The sequence below is a fragment of the Lampris incognitus genome, chromosome 19, assembly GCF_029633865.1.
Source record: "Lampris incognitus isolate fLamInc1 chromosome 19, fLamInc1.hap2, whole genome shotgun sequence".
Classification (NCBI taxonomy): Eukaryota; Metazoa; Chordata; class Actinopteri; order Lampriformes; family Lampridae; genus Lampris; species Lampris incognitus.
The window spans coordinates 9806092-9827639 of NC_079229.1; the positions used below are offsets into that span (position 1 = coordinate 9806092).

Consider the following 21548-nt stretch of genomic DNA (forward strand, 5'->3'; position numbering starts at 1 on the left):
GCTTCAGTGGAGACATGAATGGTGGCTCCCGCAATGGGCAGTGAGCAAATATTCATTTTTGAGAGTGTAGATTTAGTGTTAATGAGGAGTAGCTCAGTTTTACTACTGTTGAATTTCAGATAGTTGTTTGTCATCATGGAGACAAGCAGTGAGGGTACTGGAGAGGAGAAGAGAAGTGGGCTTAGTGGACACATAAAGCTGTGCATCATCAGCATAACAGTGGAAATGGATACCATAGTGCCAGAAGATGTTGCCAAGAGGGAGGAGGTAAATAATAATCAGGAGTGGCCTCAACACTGAACCACGTGGAGCTCCATGATGAACTATGAAACTTTCTGGCCGGTAATTCTGAATCTGTACAAAATGTGTCCCGTCTTTGAGGTAGAACGCAAACCACTGATACACAGTGCCCCAAACTCCAATGCTAGCCAGACGATCCATGAGAAGCTGACAAGATATAGTATCAAAGGCTACGGTGAGGTCAAGGAGGATGAGGATAGAGAGTAGACCAGAATTAGCTACACGAAGGAGGTCACTGGTGATCTTAATCAGGGCTGTTTCTGTGCTATGTTTGGGGTGAAAGCCATTTTGGAGTGGTTCAAAGAGATTATTGTCATCAAGGTAGATCTGAAGTTAACATGCAGATACCCTCTCAAAGATTTTAGAGATGATGGTAAATTGGAAATAGGCTGGTAGTTGTTTTGGTAATTAGAATCTAAACCCGGTTTTTTCACAGTTGGTCTGATTATGGCAACCTTCATTGAAGGGGGAACTGTACCGGTAGACAGAGAGAGGTTGATTGATGGAGGTTATCATGGAGATGACAGGGGGCAGGCATGTTTTAACTAGGGTTTTGGGAAGTGGATCCAGGTGACATGTAGAGATACTGGACTTAGTAGTAAGTTAAAAAATGTGATTCAAAAATGTAAATCCTTGTGTATATATCTGAAAGTTGTTGTGTTGTTAGTCTATGTTAAGTACACTGTGAGAGCCATGAAACCGGAGTCAAATTCCATGTGTGTGCAAACTTACATGGCCAATAAACCTGATTCTGATTCGTCTGATTTTCAGTTGGAAGACTGAAGTCACATAGGACAGTGGATATTTCAGGTGGGTTGAGTAACTTTTCCACCATGGAGAAGAGAGTTCTAGTATTCCCTTCACCTGTACTTATGGTATTTGCATAATAGGATGTTTTAGCTATTGAAAGAGCATTTTTGTAATGGAGTATATGATTAATAATAATAATACATTTTATTTGTGGGTGCCTTTCAGAGCACTCAAGGACACCTTACAGAACACAGTAAAAAACAAGCAGCACTGTATCAGACAGCATAAAATCAAAACAAAGCAGGGTAGACATCCATCCATTATCCAAACCGCTTATCCTGCTGTCAGGGTCGCGGGGATGCTGAGCCCAGCAGTCATTGGGTGTATACGATTATAAGATCAGAACACATTTGTTTGTGAACAGCAAGTCCAGTCTTGGTGTAAAGCTTCTTCAGGCACCGACCTATAGCCTTGAGCTGATGTAGTTCAGGTGTGTACCAGGGAGCAGTATGGGCAAATGAGACAACCCGTGCCTTCAGAGGGGCTAAAGTATCAGCTGCAGAAAATAAGCTATCATTGTAGTAGTCCATAAGATCAGGAAGTGGGAAGGTGGGAGCAGGAATGGGGTTCAAGGTAATTAGACTGCTGATATCATCTGGATTAACATGTCTAATGTTGCGGAATGATATGGTACGATGCACCTTTAATTTACTGAGCAGTAGGTTGGTGAATAACACAGTATTATGGTCAGAGATGGGTAGTTCAGGTGTGAAGCCGGAACAGCAAACTACGTCATGGATATGACCTTTGGTGTGGATTGTAAAGTTGACATATTGTGTTAGATTAAAGCAATCTAACATTGCTTTAAAATATTTAATGAACATATTGTCAGTGTTATCAAAATGAATATTTAAATCCCCCACTAGGATTATATTCGGAGACATTGCACTAAGGGCGGTTAAAACTGTCGAGAGTTCAGTGATAAAAATATTCGATGCCTTAGGTGGTCTGTACAGAGCAGCAATAATGATGGGTGTATGTCCATAGAGCTTAACAGCCAGCGGTTCAAAGGAAGACTGATCAGTTAGAGAGTGGTGTTATTTTTATACTACTGTGATAGATCAGCACGAGGCCGCCTCCTCTGCCCGAAGACCGAGGTTTGCATATGTAAACAAATACTGGTGGGGTTGCTGAATTTAGCGTGTAGGAAGTCATTCTGTGACTGCCAGGTTTCAACGAGACATAAATAATCCAGTTTGTGCTCTGTGATGAAGTCACTGACCGGAGGGGCTTTGTTGGTGATAGACTGGATATTGTAGAGGGCAAACTTATGACACGTTGTGTGGGTATAAACAGCTGATTTAGCTAGTGGTGTTAGCACACTGTGGTCTACATGCCAGTCAGAGCACTTCAGATGGCTCATACCTGCTGACCAGGAGCCGAGTCTCAGCATTGCCACCACCAAAACTGGAGTTATGACGAGATCTAAGGTGAATACACCTTGGACATCAGCGAAGAATGTCTTGATGGGACTGAAGATCTCTCGGAGCTTTGTAGTGTGACCGAAGTCAGTGTAGTTCATCTGCGGAGTATCTCAGTTGGTTAGTAGTGGTGATGGAGGATAGTATGGTAGAAAGTGTGATCCATGACAGCATTTTGAGGTTTACCATGATTTCAGCTTAGACCCAGTATTTTGTAAGACAAGCCAGCATTCAAAACAAAACAAACAACAACAAAAAAAACGGACCCGAATGAGCAGCGGCAGCCAAAATGCGCCAATGTTCCCCCAACCAGTCAGATCAGTTTTTGTTCTGGATGTGATGACCCCCCCTCCCCCCACCAAGGAGGGGTGCTAAGAGTACATCTGTTGCCATCTCACAACGCTGTGATTGCAGTTATTCCCCAATCCTCTGTGAAAAGTACACATCACAATTATAACTCACTGTCCAAGGGACCGAACGCCAGCCTGGATGACTGTCGGAAGTGCCAGTCTGCATGGGCTAGCAGTTAGCTTAGCCTGCCCCACTTCCACGTCCTGTCAAACCGCCCTCGATGCTTCACCCTTGGGCACAGCTCCAGGCAGGGGCTGTGGTCCTTGAGCCCACCGGATGCAGCAGACCAGGCTCCCACAGCCGATCAACAATAGCTCTCCCAGCCAGACACCTTCGACACACCTCCTCGCACGCCACATGACGACACCAAAAACACCACAGTCAACGCCAGTTGAGGCCGCCACCAGACCACCCTCGGTGTTATCAGAACTGCATGGGTCTGCATGGGCTAGCAGTTAGCTTAGCCTGCCCTGCTTCCGCGTTCTGTCAGACCACCCTCGGTGTTACCTCTTTGGCCACAGCTCCAGGCAGGGCCTGGGTCCCTGGGCTCACAGGACGCAGCAGACTAAGCTCTCCCAGCTGATCCAGCTTCAGCTCTCCCAGCCATCAAACGAAGACAAAACTTAAACGCAGATGTGGCCAAAGACACTGCATGGACGGTACTGGGTGAAGCTGCCGCAAACGTGAATCTGCGCCGCCATCTTCCCACACCAGTACTGGGTGAGGCCACTCCAAACCTGAATTCGCACCGCCATCTTCCAACACTGGAAGGGGGAACCTGTGCTGTTTATAAGGTTGGGGATACCTGCAGTCAGCTGAGACTGATGTTGTCACTTAGATGAGTGATGAAACGTTTCTCCCACTAAACCTTGTGTCCAGATGAACCGATTCAAATTTTCTAGGATTCTACACCTGGATTATTGAGCATTCATCAAGACATTGGTTCTTATAGACAGACATCCCTGACAAAAGTACTGTCATGTCACCTGAAAATGCATGACAAACATCCTAGGGATCATCACTTATGTAAGGAAATAACATGATATGCAAGTCTGCAGTGACCAGTGGGAAAGCATTGCATTTTCTGTATTCTTGCATTGAAGGCAAACTGCTACAACTATGGTAAAACCTGATGCGAGTATGTAGTCTATAGTTTTAGGTGTCCACAGTGTGGTCCTCATCTAAAAGAACACGTATAGAGTCGTAATAGAAAACAGAAAACAGGGAATCAGAAAAAAAAATCTGTTTGACAATTTCACAGTGGGTCGAGCTCGGCAATATCGATAACTACTCTCAATTGGACGAAACAGGTAAAATGTTATTTCACCACTGTGTGCAGTTTAGTGTAAAGACTCGTTTTATTTTGGAGCGAGGTGATGAAATGTTCCAGTAAGAGCGGCAATGTGCCTTGAAACTGAGACTGAACTCAAGAAGAGCACAAACACAGATGCCAGAGGACCAGTCTGGTACCAAAGCACCGTTTTCTAGGTTTCTGATATTGGAAATCTGACTGTGACAGCACTGGGTTTTTAACCTTTATTAACTATAGCTTTTTTTCTCTGCTTTATGCCTTAATCATCAATCTATTCATCCATCCAGCCAGCCAGCATTCATCCCTTTGTCGTTCTCTAAAGAGAATTCCTCATTACAAGTTGACAGACACTTGTGCCTTGGTATTTTGGTGCCTACTCATCTCTTTCAATAGCAGATCTGTCTTTTTCTCTTTCTCAAAAACAGTGACAGAGAAGGGCTGAGGCACAGAAGCAATAAAATGATTTATTTTTCCTTGAAATGTCTGTCTGAGTGCACGCCTGTGCATGTGTGGTGTGTGTGTGATATCTGTAAAAAGTCTGCACCCCAACCCACTGCACACACACACACACACACTACGCTTCCCCCGTGCAACAACACAAACACCACTGCTATTAGATTGTACGCATTATGTCCATTTATTGCTCTAGAGCTTCACCATATTCAAGCAATTTTAATGTAGGACATCCCAAATATTAAACTATAATTACAATTAAAGCTGCAAGCAGCAATGAACGTGCCCTCGTACATCATGCGTGTCAGAGAGAGTGGCAGCCATAGGTAAGATATACGATTTCATCAATATTCAACAGTGCATGTAGGAGACATCTATCACTTCCTGTGTCAACTTTGTGGTGCTAGAAAACCTGCACTAAATGTACATTATGTTGCTGTATATCAAATGCAGATCACACTTTAAATTTCATGGAAATCAAAGGAAGTTTGCAACATACGGCTTGACTTCCTGTTGCCAGTAGGCGGTCCTACTCAAGCATGTCATTAATACAACAATACACTTAGTGGTGGTTGCCTGACATGCATATGCATTTTCATGAATATGGGACATTGCACGAAGGAGTCACATATCACTTCCTGTGTCCACTATGTGGCATTAGAGGACACCCTCTAATTATATGTCATGTTGCTGTATATCATGTTTAGACCACACTATGTAAATTTCATGTAAATCAAACAATGTTTGTCACATAAGGCTGACTTCCTGTTGCCAGTAGCTAGCGCTATGACTACCACTCTTCACTTCCTGTTGCTAGTAGGCGGTGCTACAAAAGCGTGTCATTAATGTAGCAATACATTTAGTGGAGGTTGCCTGACATGCATATGCATTTTCATAAATATTGAACATTGCATGAAGGCGTTAAAATTCCCTGCCTGTGTCCACTATGTGGCACAACATAACACCCTTTAATTATATGTCAGTTGCTGTATATCATGTGTATACTACACCATGTGAATTTCATGTAAATTGGATGGTTTGTCACACAAGATACGATAAAGTAAGATGAGATAAGAGGTACTTTATTAACCCCGTGGGGAAATTGATTCCAACACACACTAGCTAGGAGCAGTGGGCAGCTACCGAGCAGTGCCCGGGGACCAACTACAGGTCTTCTTGCCATGCCTCAATCAGGGGTGCAGATAGGGGTATTAACCCTAATACTTGTCTTTTGATGGTGGGAGGAAGCCAGATCATCTGGAGGAAAGCCACACAGACACGGGGAGAACATGCAAACGCCACACAGAAATGATCTGGGATGGCCTGGGGTTTGAACCCAGGACCTTCATGCTGTGAGGCAACAGTGCTACCCAGGATGCCCATAGGGCTGACAACCTGTTGTCAGAGGTGGCGCTATGACTATGACTCAATACAGGCATGTAGATGTCTTCAGGCCTGGACTCTAATCCAGCATGTGAAATTTGGGCCAGAATGGACAATGTAAAGTCAAGCTACAACAGCGTCCTCTTTCATGGGGAAACATGCAAATGTTCCACATCACAACGGCAACAGCGTTTCATGGAAACTCAAGCGCTTGGCACTTTGATATTGTGAAGGTCTTCAGATGTTCCTGACCAAATTTGAGATGGATCTGGTTAACCTGCTATGCAGAGATCATACAGCACCTGTTTCCAGTAGGTGGCGCTATAACTATGACTCAATATTGACATGTAGATGTGTTCAGGCTTGGACACTTATCAAGCATGAGAAATTTGGGGCAGACTGGACAATGTACATTCGAGTTACAACAACTTCCTCTTTCATGGCAAAACACGCAAATTGACCGGCACGCCACACCAACAGCGCTCCACGAAAATTTAAAAGCTTCGTAATTTAACATCACAAAGGTCTTTAGGTGTCAGAGGCCAAATCTGAAATGACTCTGGTTAATTTTCTAGGAGGAGTTTGTTAAAGTACAACACCTGGAAACGGCAAAAACTGCACAGTTAGTTCAAAATGTCCGACTTCCTGTCTGACTTAGAGTATGGCTCCATGAGGCATTTTGCAAGTCTGGAGATGCTACATCTGCCTACCAAATTTCGTATATCTACTTCAATTTTAAAGGTGGGGGCTTTGACTTTGAAATCTGTTAGGGGCGCTATCAAGCCAATTTTGCTACATCCAAGCCCAAGACCCACATCAGATATCAGTTTTGCGCACTTCCGATACATGTGCCAATTTTCGTGAGTTTTTGAGCACCCCAGCACCTCAAAAATGGTTTTAAAGTTATGGAATAATAATAATAATCCCTACAAATACAACAGGGCCTTCGCACCACCGGGGTGCTTGGGGCCCTAAATAGGGGAAATAAGCAGTCAAGCAAACAAATAGAAATAAACAAAACTAAGTAAATATTTCTAATGTTTTCAGAATATGAACACTGTTTAGGAGTAAAACATTTAACAACCACAAATGGACCAAGTCAGAGGTTTCCTTGTGGACTCCAACCTTCTACGAGACTCAAAACTATTGCAGCCACGCAATTAAACCACACTTTCAAGTTGCACAAAACAAATATCAAAATATAATCACAGACATGAGGTGACTGGAACAGCAGAGGAAGCAGTAGCAGGAGTAGCAAATACTCCATCAACAGAAGTGTGTTTGAAGAGGATCTAAGATTTTAAAGAAGTGCAGCTAAATAAACAATGTGCCATTAAATATGTGTCAGTCTCAAACCACCATCATACTTAATGGCTTATGTCATCACATCGTAAGTACTTACAAACAACAGGAGAAACACACCAAACCGCATTACACTGCATGTCTAACCCTTCCCCTAACTAATACTCACTGGCCATTAAACAAACCTCCTGTATCAAATCAAATATATATTCCTCCAGTAAGTTCACGAATGAATAGGATAATGTGACTAACATTCAATCTTTTAAGAATAAAAGGGCCACATTAAAAGTTACGACACAACTAGTGCCTTTCTGAGTACAGATGTCACTCCATTCATTTTCAGCAATTACCGCAGCTGTAAAGGCCACGCGGCACTTGAACCGTATGAAAAGGAGCCTTGGGGAGAGCCTCTTTAGTCACCTCGAGCTGCAGTGCGCACTAACTACCACCAGGTGGCAAATGTGAGCAGCCAAGGGTAGTCTCTCGCTCTGTCTGTCTGTCTCTCTCCCTCTTTCTTTCTCTGTCTGTCTGTCTGTGTGTCTCTCAGTCTCTGTCTGTCTCTCTCTCTGTCTTTGTCTGTCTGTCTGTCTGTCTGTCTCCCTCTTTCTTTCTCTGTCTGTCTGTCTCTCTCTGTCTTTGTCTGTCTGTCTGTCTGTCTGTCTGTCTGTCTGTCTGTCTGTCTCCCTCTTTCTTTCTCTGTCTGTCTGTCTGTCTCTCTCTGTCTTTGTCTGTCTGTCTCTCTGTCTTTGTCTGTCTGTCTGTCTGTCTATCTATCGGTCTCTCTCGAGAAGCACTGGGCTTTCAGCTAACTGTAGAACTGTTTTTTCTCCAATATCCATCCATTATCCAGACCGCTTATCCTGACTAAGGGTCACAGGGATTTTCCAGCATCATCCATCTAATATCTAGTATCTAATATCTAACTGAAGTGATGCTAATCTCTTTGCAGTGTTCAAGTGTGAGAATTTCCACTTTAGCTTTGTGTCCATCCAGTGTACATCTAGCTAGCACGTAGCTGTTAGTTAGCAGCCCACTTGCATCTCAACATCCTATTCACTGGCTAGTTAACACAACACGATGATGATGATGATGATGATGATGATGATGATGGTGTTGATGATGGGAACATGCAACATTTGTACAGGAAGTCTTTCTGCAGATCCCCAATCCCTGTCTTTTGTTTTGGTTCATTTTGAGTTTGATCTGTTTCTCATTGTGCCTTGTTTTACATTGTACTTTAATTTATTTTATTTTTTTTTACTCATAGTTTTTGCAGAGCTCACATTTTCTTGACCCTTGACCCTTGTTTGTGGACAGGGCCAGGCCGTAATGGCATTACATACCAGCCCACATTACCTTTCAAAACGTCAGTATTGAGATTACAGTTACTTCATACTTTTTTTTTGAGCTGAATATGTTTACAATGGCCCTGTGATGGCCTGGCGGCCTGTCCAGGGGGTCTCCCCGCCTGGCGCCCAATGACTGCTGGGGTAGGCTCCAGCATCCACCGACCCTGAGAGCAGGATAAGTGGTTTGGATAATGGATGGATGGATGAATACTTGTAGAATTCTTCCCTCTTGATCGATGTTGGCATTATGGGTTCGCACTGTGTTCATGTCTCGCTGGCCAGCGAGCTTGACTTCACATGAAAGCTGAAAACTGAACGGAAATGAATTGTCTTAAGAGGCGGTCTGCAGTCTGCACCTCAGTGACATGAAAACCAGCAGACTGACTCCATGCATGGTGGTTCATTGAGTGCATTGGTGTGTACATGTGCACAGTTCCAGTGTGTACATTTACACTACTGTTACAACCTATTTCTCATTCAGTCAACATCATGATATCAACAATAACAACAGGGAGGAGAGGTCACCTGAACAGGCCCTCGTGTGACACTCACATGCCTTGTGGTCCGATATGCCCTGGCACCGACCCTGCTCCAAATTATAGGTAGTCATACACATCTTTAAAAAATTAACTATTTTCAAATCAGTGCGCACAAACACAAACACACACATTTCCTCCTGCGTTAACCACATATCCACAAGGCAAGATTATTTACACAGCACGTTTCATACACAAAGGAAACTCCAAGTTTTCACATTAAGGCAACACAAGACGTTAAATAAGAGTTGTTGCCAGATGAGATAAGAGACATTTAAAAAAGAGATCAAAAGATAAAAACATAAACACAACAGAAAGGGGGTGAGGGTGGGGACCAAAGTGCTGGGTGAAAGTGTGCCTGTCAGCAGGCCCTGCTGAAGACGATGGCCAGCGTCAGAGTGCGCAGCGGTAATTGGCAGGTGGTCAATATGTGTTGAGATAATGGCAGACAGTTATGGGCACCTTCGACCGCCACTTGACCTGCCCATCAGCCATGTTTACGCATTATAGCAGCAACGTTGAGGTCTGTTTGTCGAAGCTGCAGATCTTGCAGTGTTCAGCTTACTATTAGACTAGTTAAAAGGGTACTATTCCAGGTGGCGTGGCGGTCTGTTCCGTTGCCTATCAACACGGGGCTAGCCAGTTCGAATCCCTGTGTTACCTCCGGCTTGGTCGGGGATCCCTACGGACACAATTGGCCGTGTCTGAGGGTGGGAAGCCAGAGGTGGATAGTATATATGTCCTGGTTCTGCACTAGCGCCTCCTCTGGTTGGTCGGGGCGCCTGTTTAGGGGGGAGGGGGAACTTGGGGGGTAGCGTGATCCTCCCACGTGCTACATCCCCCTGGCGAAACTCCTCACTGTCAGGTGAAAAGAAGCGGTTGGCGAATCCACATGTATCAGAGGAGGCATGTGGTAGTCTGCAGCCCTCCCCGGATTGGCAGGGGGTGGTGGAGCAGTGACTGGGATGGCTCAGAAGAGTGGGGTAATTGGCCGAATAAAATTGGGGAGAAAAAGGGGGGAAATAAAACAAAAGGTCATATTGTACGAATAGCCTATTTCTTCTGCGGGGTATGCAAGTCTTTAGTGTAGATCCTATACAAAGTTTTACCCATGGGGCCCCTGGCCCCCCGCTGCGACCCACTTCCCAGACAGCAAAATTGCTGTGGCCCAGACCCGTCCCGCACCCGACACATTCTTCCGGCCCACATACGGCGCAGAATGATGGCACTTGGGCGGTCCATTCCTGCTTGCCAGATCTGGGCCAGAACCAAGCCATAGCAATGCCGCATGTGCCGCATATTTGCCAAAGGTGGTCCATATTTGTTTTGTGATATTTGGGCCATATTCACCATTTACCACACGGGCCTCTTCAGGGTCACATCCAGATCACATGTTGCCGAGAGCGCCGCATCTTTGCCAAAAAAGGCCCACATTTGATTTGGCATATTTGGGCCATATTTGCTATTATACATGTGGGCCACTTCAGGCTCACATCCATTTTGTCAGGACCAGAAGAAGACCATCAGTGCCGCGTCACTGCCCGAAGTGGCCCACATCCGTATGCTATCTGGGTTGTGTGTTTTAAGCCACACTTTGAAAAGCACCGCTTCATATGAGCTGTCCAGTTGTTGCGGTGGTTTCTGAGACACGGCCCAGCAATTCTTACAGACGGCGGGCGCTGACCGGGAACAGGAGGGCGCGGTGTGGCAGTGTTAGCAGCGATCGCGGCAGCGGCTAAGACATTTAATGTGATGCATCATGCAGAGCGTGCTGGTCCCACCGCCTAGCAAGTAGCCGCTCGGAGCTATTGTCTATATCACCTACACTAGGTGCCGCTTACTGACCGTGGTGACCTTAGCTTGAGTCACCGCAAGAGTTTCAAGATCAAGATAGCAGCATGGAGGAATAATACCGCCCCACGAGCACAACTCTCTCCCTTGGAGGCTGGGTTAGACTTCTTTTCTTTTCTTTTCTTTTTGGTGTTTTAGCCAGCACTTTAAGTCATCTTGACTGGCAAACATTGTGTCAGCATGCCCACGCGGCTGTAAAGCATCCCTCTTGCATTGTTCCAGATCCGTGGCGTCACACCAGGCGGTGGTGTTATTATCCAGCCGCCGATGTGAAACACAAAGCACAGACAAAAGGAGGTGGTAAATAAAGAGTGAAATTTACTCAAGTTGAGTTATCTGTGTGCCAGTCTGTCTGGAGGTCACAACCTCTCACATTTACGCAGCGGCCCGCCACTGAACGGCTGCACACATAAAACAGCACCGCTGGTTTCTCGGCATGGCTCATGGAAAGGAAGGAGAGTCAATCTGAAAAAGACGACTTCCTGGTCGGTTGCTTCCTGTCTGCAGTGTGTCAAAGATCACAGGGGAAGATTTCCTCTGCACACATGTGCATACTCTCTCTCTCTCTCTCTCTCTCTCTCTCTCTCTCTCTCTCTCTCTCTCTCTCTCTCTCTCTCTCTCTCTCTCTCTCTCTCTCTCTCTCTCTCTCTCACACACACACACATGGCTTCCTTCCCAGACACTCTCCGGCTCCCTCCTGACTGGCGGTTCATTCACCTTACCTGCCCAGCCTGCACACCTGCCTTTCATGAACTCCTCAACTCATCACTGCATCTACTCTGGTTTCCGTCCACTCATCTCCAGATCGTTGTTTCAGCCACAGTGGCAGTCCCTCGCTCTCAGCCGCTCTGCAACTGCATATTCAGAGTTATTCCTCCCGTTGTTTGCGTTACCTGTATTTAACCTGTCTCCTTGTGCTTCCAGGATCACTACTCTCCGGCTCCCTGCCTTCCTTGCCTATCCTCCACCACACTCACTCGCTCATCCCTCTGTCCTGCTCAGCTCAGCTCTGCCATCCCCCCTCTTTCTGCCATCCTCATGCCCCTTTATTCCTACAATGAACCCCCTTTTCATTACTTAATTCCACTGTCTGTGTCTTGTGTTTGGGTCTGCCCTCGACTGATCATCCATCCATCCATCATCCAAACCGCTTATCCTGCTCTCAGGGTCACGGGGATGCTGGAGCCTATCCCAGCAGTCATTGGGCATCAGGCGAGGAGACACCCTGGACAGGCTGCCAGGCCATCACAGCCCCCCCCCCACACACACACACACACACACATATTCACACCTAGGGACAATTTAGTACGGCCGAGTTACCCGACCCGCATGTCTTTGGACTGTGGGAGGAAACCGGAGCTCCCGGAGGAAACCCACGCAGACACGGGGAGAACATGCAAACTCCACACAGAGGACGACCCGGGCCGACCCCCAAGGTTGGACTACCCTAAGGCTCGAACCCAGCACCTTCTCGCTCTTCTTCTTCTACTGATCATAACAAGTGTAATATTAACGTTCCCTAACGCAGGTAATGGACTGGATATAAAGACGTTTTACTGCAGCTTTTCCTTTTAGCTGATGCCCGCAAACCAGAAGTCTCTTGAGGTAGCCCGGGTTGAGAAGACGGAGAGAGAGAAACCCCCCCCCCCCCCCCCACAAACACAGAATTAGAAAAAATAAAAACAGAATAAGAATTTCACACTGCAAACGTCTTTCAAAGGCTGTCCTCCAAACCATTTCAGCTTGGGAACGGGAGCTAAATGTGCTGCAGGTAGCGAGAGAACAGCTCCCTGTGTAATGTATTATTTACCGTGATGATGTCTCTCAGCCTTGCTGCCTGTCCCTTCACTTCATACCAACGGCTGGGGGGGGGGGGGGACTGCTATTTTCGATTAAAAAAAAACCCACAGCAAAAGAAAGAAAGAAAAAAAAACCCCTGGCAGCCCTCGGGGGTCGGTTCTCAAGAGGCTGAACTACAACCCACAGAGGCAGATGCACCATGGGAACAGGACAGCAGTGTGAAGAGATGTGCACGGTGCATTATTCAGAGTACACCGACTCACAAACACAACGTGCATGCAGACTACTTCATGTGCATGTATGCATGCAGACACACACCAACACATGCATGCAGCACAGGTCTTCGCTTAAAGGAAGCGTCCCTCCTCGCGAGATGCAGCACTCTGCAGATTCATCCCCACCATGTCTGATTTGTTCAGTTTTTGGTGACCGTCTAGAGTCGAGAAACGAAAGAACAAAAGACTCCGACCTGCGGAGTGGGATCCTCGCCAAGGCAGCAGATCAGCGAAATTAAGCTAACACGGCTGTGACAGCTCAAACGAACGGCAACCACCTTTTTTTGACCCGGCCTCCTCCATCTGAGAGAAGGCGGCACCAGCCTGGGACTTCTCCCAGATCAGCGGATGAGTTGTTTTAAGGGTTGGCTTCAGATGCAGTTCAGAGATACACATTTTGACTTGAATGAACTGCGTTCAAACGATGCATCGCTGCAGTGCTTATCGAAGCGAGTCTCTTCCATCGGGCCACCACCACACACAGTCTGGTAAGACAAGGTTTCATCCATCCATCCATCCATCCATCATCCAGACTGCTAATCCTGCTCTCAGGCTCGCGGGGATGCTGCAGCCTATCCCAGCAGTCATTGGGCGGCAGGCGGGGAGACACCCTGGACAGGTTGCCAGTCCGTCACAGGGCTAATACAAGGTTTTCCTTGACAAAAGCGTCACAATGTTTTTTTCCCTTTCTAAACCTGACACCTATCAACATCATAAGGTCATCAGCATGAGCCCAACTATGCCACTCACCCACCCGGGTAACAAAGAAAACCAGAAAACATTTATATTGAAGTCACATGTACTCCCCCCTCCCTTTTTTTCCCCCTCTCCCTAATTGTATCCGGCCAATTAACCCCACTCTTCGGAGCCGTCGCGGTCACTGCTCCACCCCCTCTGCCGATCCGAGGAGGGCTGCAGACTACCACATGCCTCCTCCAACACATGTGGAGTCGCCAGCCGCTTCTTTTCACCTGACTGAGGAGTTTCGCCAGGGGGATGTAGTGCGTGGGGGATCACGCTATCCCCCCCCCCCCCGGAAAAGGCGCCCCGACTGACAAGAGGAGGCGCTAGTGCAGCGACCAGGACACATACCCACATCTGGCTTCCTACCCGCAGACACAGCCAATTGTGTCTGTAGGGATGCCTGAGCAAGCCGGAGGCAACACGGGGATTCGAACTGGCGAGCCCTGTGTTGGTAGGAAACGGAATAGACTGCGTCGCTACCCAGACACCCGTCACATGTACTTCTAAATGTACTTTTTAATTTTTACACTTCAAGTATATTTTGAAATACAGAATAGCTAATTGTACCACACACACACACACACACACACCCACACATGCAGGCGCAGAGCCACTAGAGAATCACAGCACTGCTAGACAGACAGTGGGAGTCAATTATGGTGTGGCAATTATGTGTGTTCAGGGCCGTAGATTAGTCTGACAATATACATATCAAATTACAGGCCAACGTCCTTCACACCTCTTCTGTGCGCCTTCTGAGTGTTGTCTGTGTGTGTGTGTGTATGTGTGTGTTGGGGATGGTGTACATGTGTACACGTTTGTTCTGTAGCAAGTGCATGTGTATGTGGGTCTGCCTATGTAACGGTGTGTGTTTGTGTGTGTGCGTGTGTAAGGGAATAGTCTGTACATGTTCACATAAGGGTACGTCTGGGCTTGTGCGTGCACGTGTGTGTGTGTTTATGTGTTGATGTCCCGGCGTTTGTACATGTGTGCACGTGCAGCGAGGGAGCCTGCATTTTAATGCCATCTATTCTGTAATACTGTCCCAGGGACCCGCGGACCCGTTTTGTCCTGTGCAACAGCTGTGGAGTCTCTAATGGAGGCCAGGACCAGCTCACACAGAGTATAGCTAAGTGCTTGTGGGGGGGGGGGGGGGCTGTGTGTGGACGCTCAGACATGCAGAGGAGAGGGTTTATAAAGAGCGACTGCATAATAAGCGAGCTGCATTCGTAATACAAGCGTCTAATTAGGCTGTGTGTGTGTGTGTGTGTGTGTGTGTGTGTGTTGGTGCGTGCACGCCCCCTGTCTGAAGGCACCGTGAGCTCTCCTGATGGACCCGCATTTCTACTTTGTAAGACGGAGTTGCGTCGAACTCTGTGAACCCTCACCCCCATAATCCACCTAACTACTAGTAATCCACTTTGTAGCAGAGTAGCGTTTTAGTGGAGCAGAGCATCTGCGTGTCTCCCCACCTGCAACAGCCTGCAAACAGCCTGCAAACAGCCTGCAAACAGCCTGCAACAGCCTGCAATGACTCAACATCTATTCTCCTTCACACAAATTAGTCACGCCACCATTTTCCATTTGGAAAGGTACGTTTTATAGGAGACTGAACATTTATTATGAGGCGGCACGGTGGCCCAGTGGTTAGCGCTGTCGCCTCACAGCAAGAGGGTCCTGGGTTTGAACCCCGGGGTTGTCCAACCTCGGGGGTCATCCCAGGTCGTCCTCTGTGTGGCGTTTGCATGTTCTCCCCGTGTCGGTGGTGGGTTTTCTCCGGGTGCTCCGGTTCCCCCCACGTCAAAAAGGCATGCATGTTAGGGTTAACACTCCTGTCTGTGCCCCTGACCGAGGCAATGGAAAGAAGAACTGGAGTTGGCCCCCGGGTGCTGCACGGCGGCTGCCCACTGTTCCTAGCTACACAGCTAGGATGGGGTAAATGCAGCGAGGAATTTCCCCACGGGGAATTAGTAAAGTATATCAAAATAGAAAAGAAAATGATCTCCATGGCTATTGTTAATTTATATTTATGTCAGTGCCCATAGCAGCACAAGAACAGGCACTCAGGACAAGGTCGGTTGAGGCAGGGGTCTAAAACACCAGACAAGACCCAAGATGCAGGCTGTGCAAAGACGCCCCTGAGACAGTCCAGCACTTAGTAGCAGGGTGTAAGATGCTAGCTGGGAACGCGTACACTGAAAGGCAAAACCAAGTGCCTGGGATAGTGTACAGGAAAATCTGTACTGAATACAGACTGGAAGTCCACAAGTCTAAACGAGAGACACCGCCAAAGGTGGTTGAAAATGGCAAAGCTAAGGATCCTGTGGGACTTCAAGTTTCAGACTGACAAGCAGGTGCTGGCTAACCAGTCAGGCATTGTGGTGGTCGACAAGGAACAGAAGACAGCAGTAGTGATCGATGTAGCAATCCCGAGCGAGGCTAACATCAGGAAGAAAGAGCATGAGAAGCTAGAGAAATACCAAGGGCTGAGGGAAAAACTAGATCGGATGTGGAAGGTGAAATCCACAGTAGGCCCAGTGGTAACAGGAGCACTAGGGGCTGTGACCCCCAAACTGGGAGAGTGGCTCTGGCAGGTTCCAGGAACAACATCTGAGGTCTCTGCAGTCCTAGGAACAGCTAAGATACTGCACAGAACCCTCAAACTCCCAGGCCTCTGGTAGAGGACCGGAGCTTGAGGAAGACACACACTACCCGAAAAAGGCGCACACACACACACACACACACACACACACACACACACACACACACACACACACACACACACACACACACACACAGAAATACATGGACCCTTCTACAATCACACATACACATTTTTTTCATACATTCACACACTAATGCAGAGGGACTCATCCTTACTTTGTATTCTGCTTTCCTAATATTGAATATTTTGTTCTGCTTTTTGTTTGCCTTGAGATTGAAACAGAACTGCTGGGAGGTTGTTTTTTGGACAGTTTGGATAAACTGAATGCAGAAATAGTCAAACCTTTTTCATTTATTCATTTGTTTGGGTAGAGCTTCATGGTTTATAGCGAACAAGTCTGACTGCCTGTGGTGCTACTGAGAGATGTTTTGGGTCACGCTGAACAAATATATCTTTTTGGTTATGATTTGGTGGTTCATTTCTGATATATATCAACTACTACTACTACTTTCGGCTGCTCCCGTTAGGGGTCGCCACAGCGGATCATCCGCATCATATATTTCTGATATATATCAACCAGCTGAAATTTTGTAATATTTGTGTTTTACATGAATGGCAGTTATTGCCATTATATCCATTACTAGAAGAACCCCGCTACAATGTAGCGGTTTGGTTATCCACCTGTCTAAATCTCCCTCCTCTTCATCCTGCCAGCTAACCGCGTTCCCCCTGCCCCTAAACCCCCCCTCCCACTCCCTCCCCCCAAATGCTTAGAATCATCTGAAATGCCGAGAAAAGTGGTTTACCCCCCCCCCACTCCAACTCCCTCCCCCCAAATGCTCAGAATCATCTGAAATGCCGAGAAAACTGGTTTTTAGCCATTTTTAGAAAATGCATATTTTGCATAATTATGCATAATTATTATAATTATATTTTAATTTTCTGCTATTTTTCTGGTCCTCTCTGGAACAATACCTACCACCTCCAAAAAAAATGAGGATCATAAGTGCATTTTTGCAAAAATGCATATATTTTGCATAATGCGAAAACATTTCTAAGTCCCAGAAATTTTTTTTTATATAGGTGAAAAATTCAAAGATGCTCAGAATCATCTGAAATGCCGAGAAAAGTGGTTTTTAACCATTTTTAGAAAAATGCATATTTTGCATATTTGTGCATAATTATGCATAATTTTAATTTTCTGGGATTTTTCCCTTACTCTCTGAGACAATACCTACCACCTCCAAAAAGAATTAGGATCATAAGTGCTTTAGTTTTCGGTCCCGCTATCTACACTAACCAACACACACACACACTAACACCACACACACACACATTACGAAAATATATGAGTAGATATCCAATGCCCCGACATTTGGAGCAGGGAGCTTGGCGCAGGGTGTGCTCCAATTATTGGGGCATCACACTGCTCAGCCTCCCTAGGGAAAGTCTACTCTAGGGTGCTGGAAATGAGGCTCCAACCGATTGTCGAACCTCGGATCCAGGAGGAACAATGCGGAACTGTGCGGAAGGGCAAGGGAAAAAGCCAATGCGGAACCTGGCTGTGGAACAGCGGACCAACTCTTTACCCTTGCGGAAGTGCTGAGGGTGGCATGGCAGTTTGACCAGCCAGTCTACATGTGTTTTGTGGACTTGGAGAAGGCTTATGACTGTGTACACCGGGGCACTCTGAGGGGGGGGGGTACTGGGGTACTGCTGGAGTATCGGGTACCAGGGCAGTTGCTACAAGCCATCCGGCCCTTGTATAACCAAAGTGAGAGCTTAGTCCGCATTCTCGGCACAGAGTCAAACATGTTTTCGGTGGGTGTCGGACTCTGCCAAGGTTGTCCCTTGTCTCCAATTCTGTCTGTGATATTCATGGACAGGATCTCAAGGCGCAGCCAAGGTGAGGAGTCTGTGTGAACTTCAGAATTGCATCTCTGCTCTTTGCAGATGATGTGGTTCTGTTGGCTTCATAGACCTCCAGCGTGCACTGGGGCGGTTTGCAGCTGAGTGTGAAAATGGCCGGGATGAGAGTCAGCACCTCCAAGTCTGAGACCATGGTTCCCTACTGGAAAATGATGGATTGCTCCCTCCGGGTTGGGGATGAGATGTTGCCTCAAGTGAAGGAGTTCAAGTATCTCGGGGTCTTATTCACGAGTGAGGGTAGGATGGAGCAGGAGATTGACAGGCGGATTGGTGCAGCATCAGCAGTAATGCGGATGTTGTACCGGACCGTTGTGGTGAAGAGGGAGCTGAGCCGGAAGGCAAAGGTCTCAATTTACCAGTCAATCTTCGTTCCAACCCTCACCTATGGTCATGAGCAAACGCATATATATGCATATGCATATGTGCGTTAAGTATACACATATAAGTGAACACGTGCATGTGCACAGAATACACATAGAGGTCTAAATATATACATACACATACATATAGGTACACACATGTATATGTATACGTGTATAATAAACACTCAGAAAGACACGTACACACACATTACGAGTTGGGCACTGACCTGATGTTCAGTCGGCGCAGTACTGGTCTAGCAGCGGCGCCTAGTAGCCAGACTGTGCTGCACACTACCAGGAGGGTGGTGGTGAGGATGGTTCGTTTCACCTCCTTGGACGTGTCTCTGATGGCAAGGGAAAAAGCCACAGCCCCTCTCAAACCTGGGGACGATGAGGTTCCAATGAGACAACAGTCAGTTGCTGACCAACAAAATACCTCCAAACAACTAGTGCATTACCACATTAATTAAAGGGACAATGACAATTCAATTGAGGGTTTTAGTTGGGGGCTTTAAAAAAGTGGTCAGCACGGTGGCCCAGCGGTTAGTGCTGTCGCCTCACAGTAAGAAGGTCCCGGGTTCGAACCCCGGGGTTGTCCTAGCTACACGGATAGGATGGGTTGGTTAAATGCAGAGCATTCCCCGTTTCCCCACAGGGGGGATCAATAAAGTATCTCAAAATCAAAAAAGACAACTGCAAGGCAGGGGCTTTAGACGAAAAAAACTTGGTAGATAAGCCACTTAATTTGACACTGTATTCTTACAATGAAATGTGTTCTCTGTATGTAACCCATCCTATTGTACAGGAGCAGTGGGCAGCTGCAGCGCCCGGGGACCAACTCCAGTTCTTCTTTCCACTGCCTTGCTCAGGGGACACAGACAGGAGTATGAACCCTAACATGCATGTCTTCTTGATGGTGGGAGGAAACCGGAGCCCCCGGAGGAAACCCACGCAGACACGGGGAGAACATGCAAACTCCACACAGAAAGCACCTGGCCTGGGGTTTGAACCCAGGGCCTTCTTGCTGTGAGGCAACAGTGCCAACCACCGGGCCACCGTGCCGCCCCATAAGATGGGTAAAGTTGGTCAGGGAAGAAGCCAATTAGGACCAGTTCAATATTCCACATCACTTCTCATCTACCATCACTGTTAATGTAGCATCGAACCAATCGGCGTTTCACCCATTAGCATGAGATGTTAAAAAAGAGTAGTTTCTTTTCTTTTCTTTTTTTTTTTTATTGACCATGCCGCCTGAAATACAGTAACAAAAACAGGAAACGCCGAGGGGAAAGTAAAGAGTGGACTTCTAAACCGGGGTTCTTAGCATTATCGATGCATTAAAATGCTCCGACGCTAATATAACGAGTCTGGAGAATATGATAACAGCACCCCAGGGAGGCGCAGAAACAAGTCTTTGTGGCCGCCTAACTGACTTCACATAATACACACACAAACATGGAAACTCGTGTACAAACAATATCACGCAAACACACACACACACACACACACGCACACACACACGCACGCACACACACATTAACGCGTCTTTCACAGGGGACATGTTCTCCGAGAATCCTCGCTAATGCCATTTGCTGAAGGCAGTGAAGAGAATGGAATAATTAAAGAGCTTTTCCCGGGTAAAAGGGGGTAAGTGTGTTCGTTTTTGTGTTGCTACCCCTCGCAGTAATAACAAGGCCTTGGCCAGTGCAACAGTGCTTCCTTGTGGTCACGGACTGATGTTCGGGCCGTAAAAGGGCAAAGTTGAAGGCGCAAACAATCTAATGAGCTAACTGACGTCATGGTAAGACATCGGTCGACGAGACAATACACACCGATAAGCCAAAACATTATGACCACCTGCCTAATATTGTGTAGGTCCCCCACATGCTGCCAAAACAGTTCTGACCCATCGAGGCATGGACTCCACAAGACCTCTGAAGGTGTCCTCTGGTATCTGGCACCAAGACGTTAGCAGCTGATCCTTTAAGACCTGTAAGTCGCGAGGTGGGAGCGCCATGGATTGCACTTGTTTTTTCAGCACATCCCACAAATGCTCGATCAGACTGAGATCTGGGAGGCCAAGGCAACGCCTTGAACTCTTTGTCATGTTCCTCAAACCATTCCTGAACTATTTTTGCAATGTGGCAGGGAGCATTATCTTGCTGAAAGAGGACTCTGCCATCAGGGAAAACCATTGCCATGAAGGGGTGTACTTGGCCTGCAACAGTGTTAAGGCAGGTGGTACGTGCCAAAGTAACAGTAACATGAATGCCAGGACCCAAGGTTTCCCAGCAGAACATTGCCCAGAGCATCACACTGCCTGTGCCGGCTTGCCTTCTGCCCATAGTGCATCCTGGTGCCATCTCTTCCCCAGGTAAACGATGCCCATCCACCTGGCTGTCCACATGATGTAAGAGAAAACGTGATTCATCAGACCAGGCCACTTTCTTCCATTGCTGCATGGTCCAGTTCTGATGCTCGTGTCCATTGTAGGTGGTTTCGGTAGTGGACAGGGGTCATCATGGGCACTCTGACTGGTCTGCAGCTACGCAGTCCCACACACAGCAAGCTGCGATGCACGGTGTTGTGACACCTGTCCATCATAGCCAGTATTAACTTTTTCAGCAATATGAGCTACAGTAGCTCTTCTGTGGGATCAGACCAGACGGGCTAGCCTTCACTCTCCACATGCATCAATGAGCCTT

General features: G+C 47.0%; 1 protein-coding gene across 1 annotated transcript in view; it reads right to left on the reverse strand.

The window, feature by feature from the left end:
* LOC130130154 (sodium/hydrogen exchanger 9-like) overlaps positions 1-21548 on the reverse strand; it is a 162885-nt gene that overhangs the window by 64010 nt on the left and 77327 nt on the right. The window contains exon 12 of the mRNA XM_056299891.1: positions 19071-19224. Within this exon, the coding sequence (XP_056155866.1) occupies positions 19071-19224 (154 nt within the window). The remainder of the gene's footprint in view (positions 1-19070; positions 19225-21548) is intronic.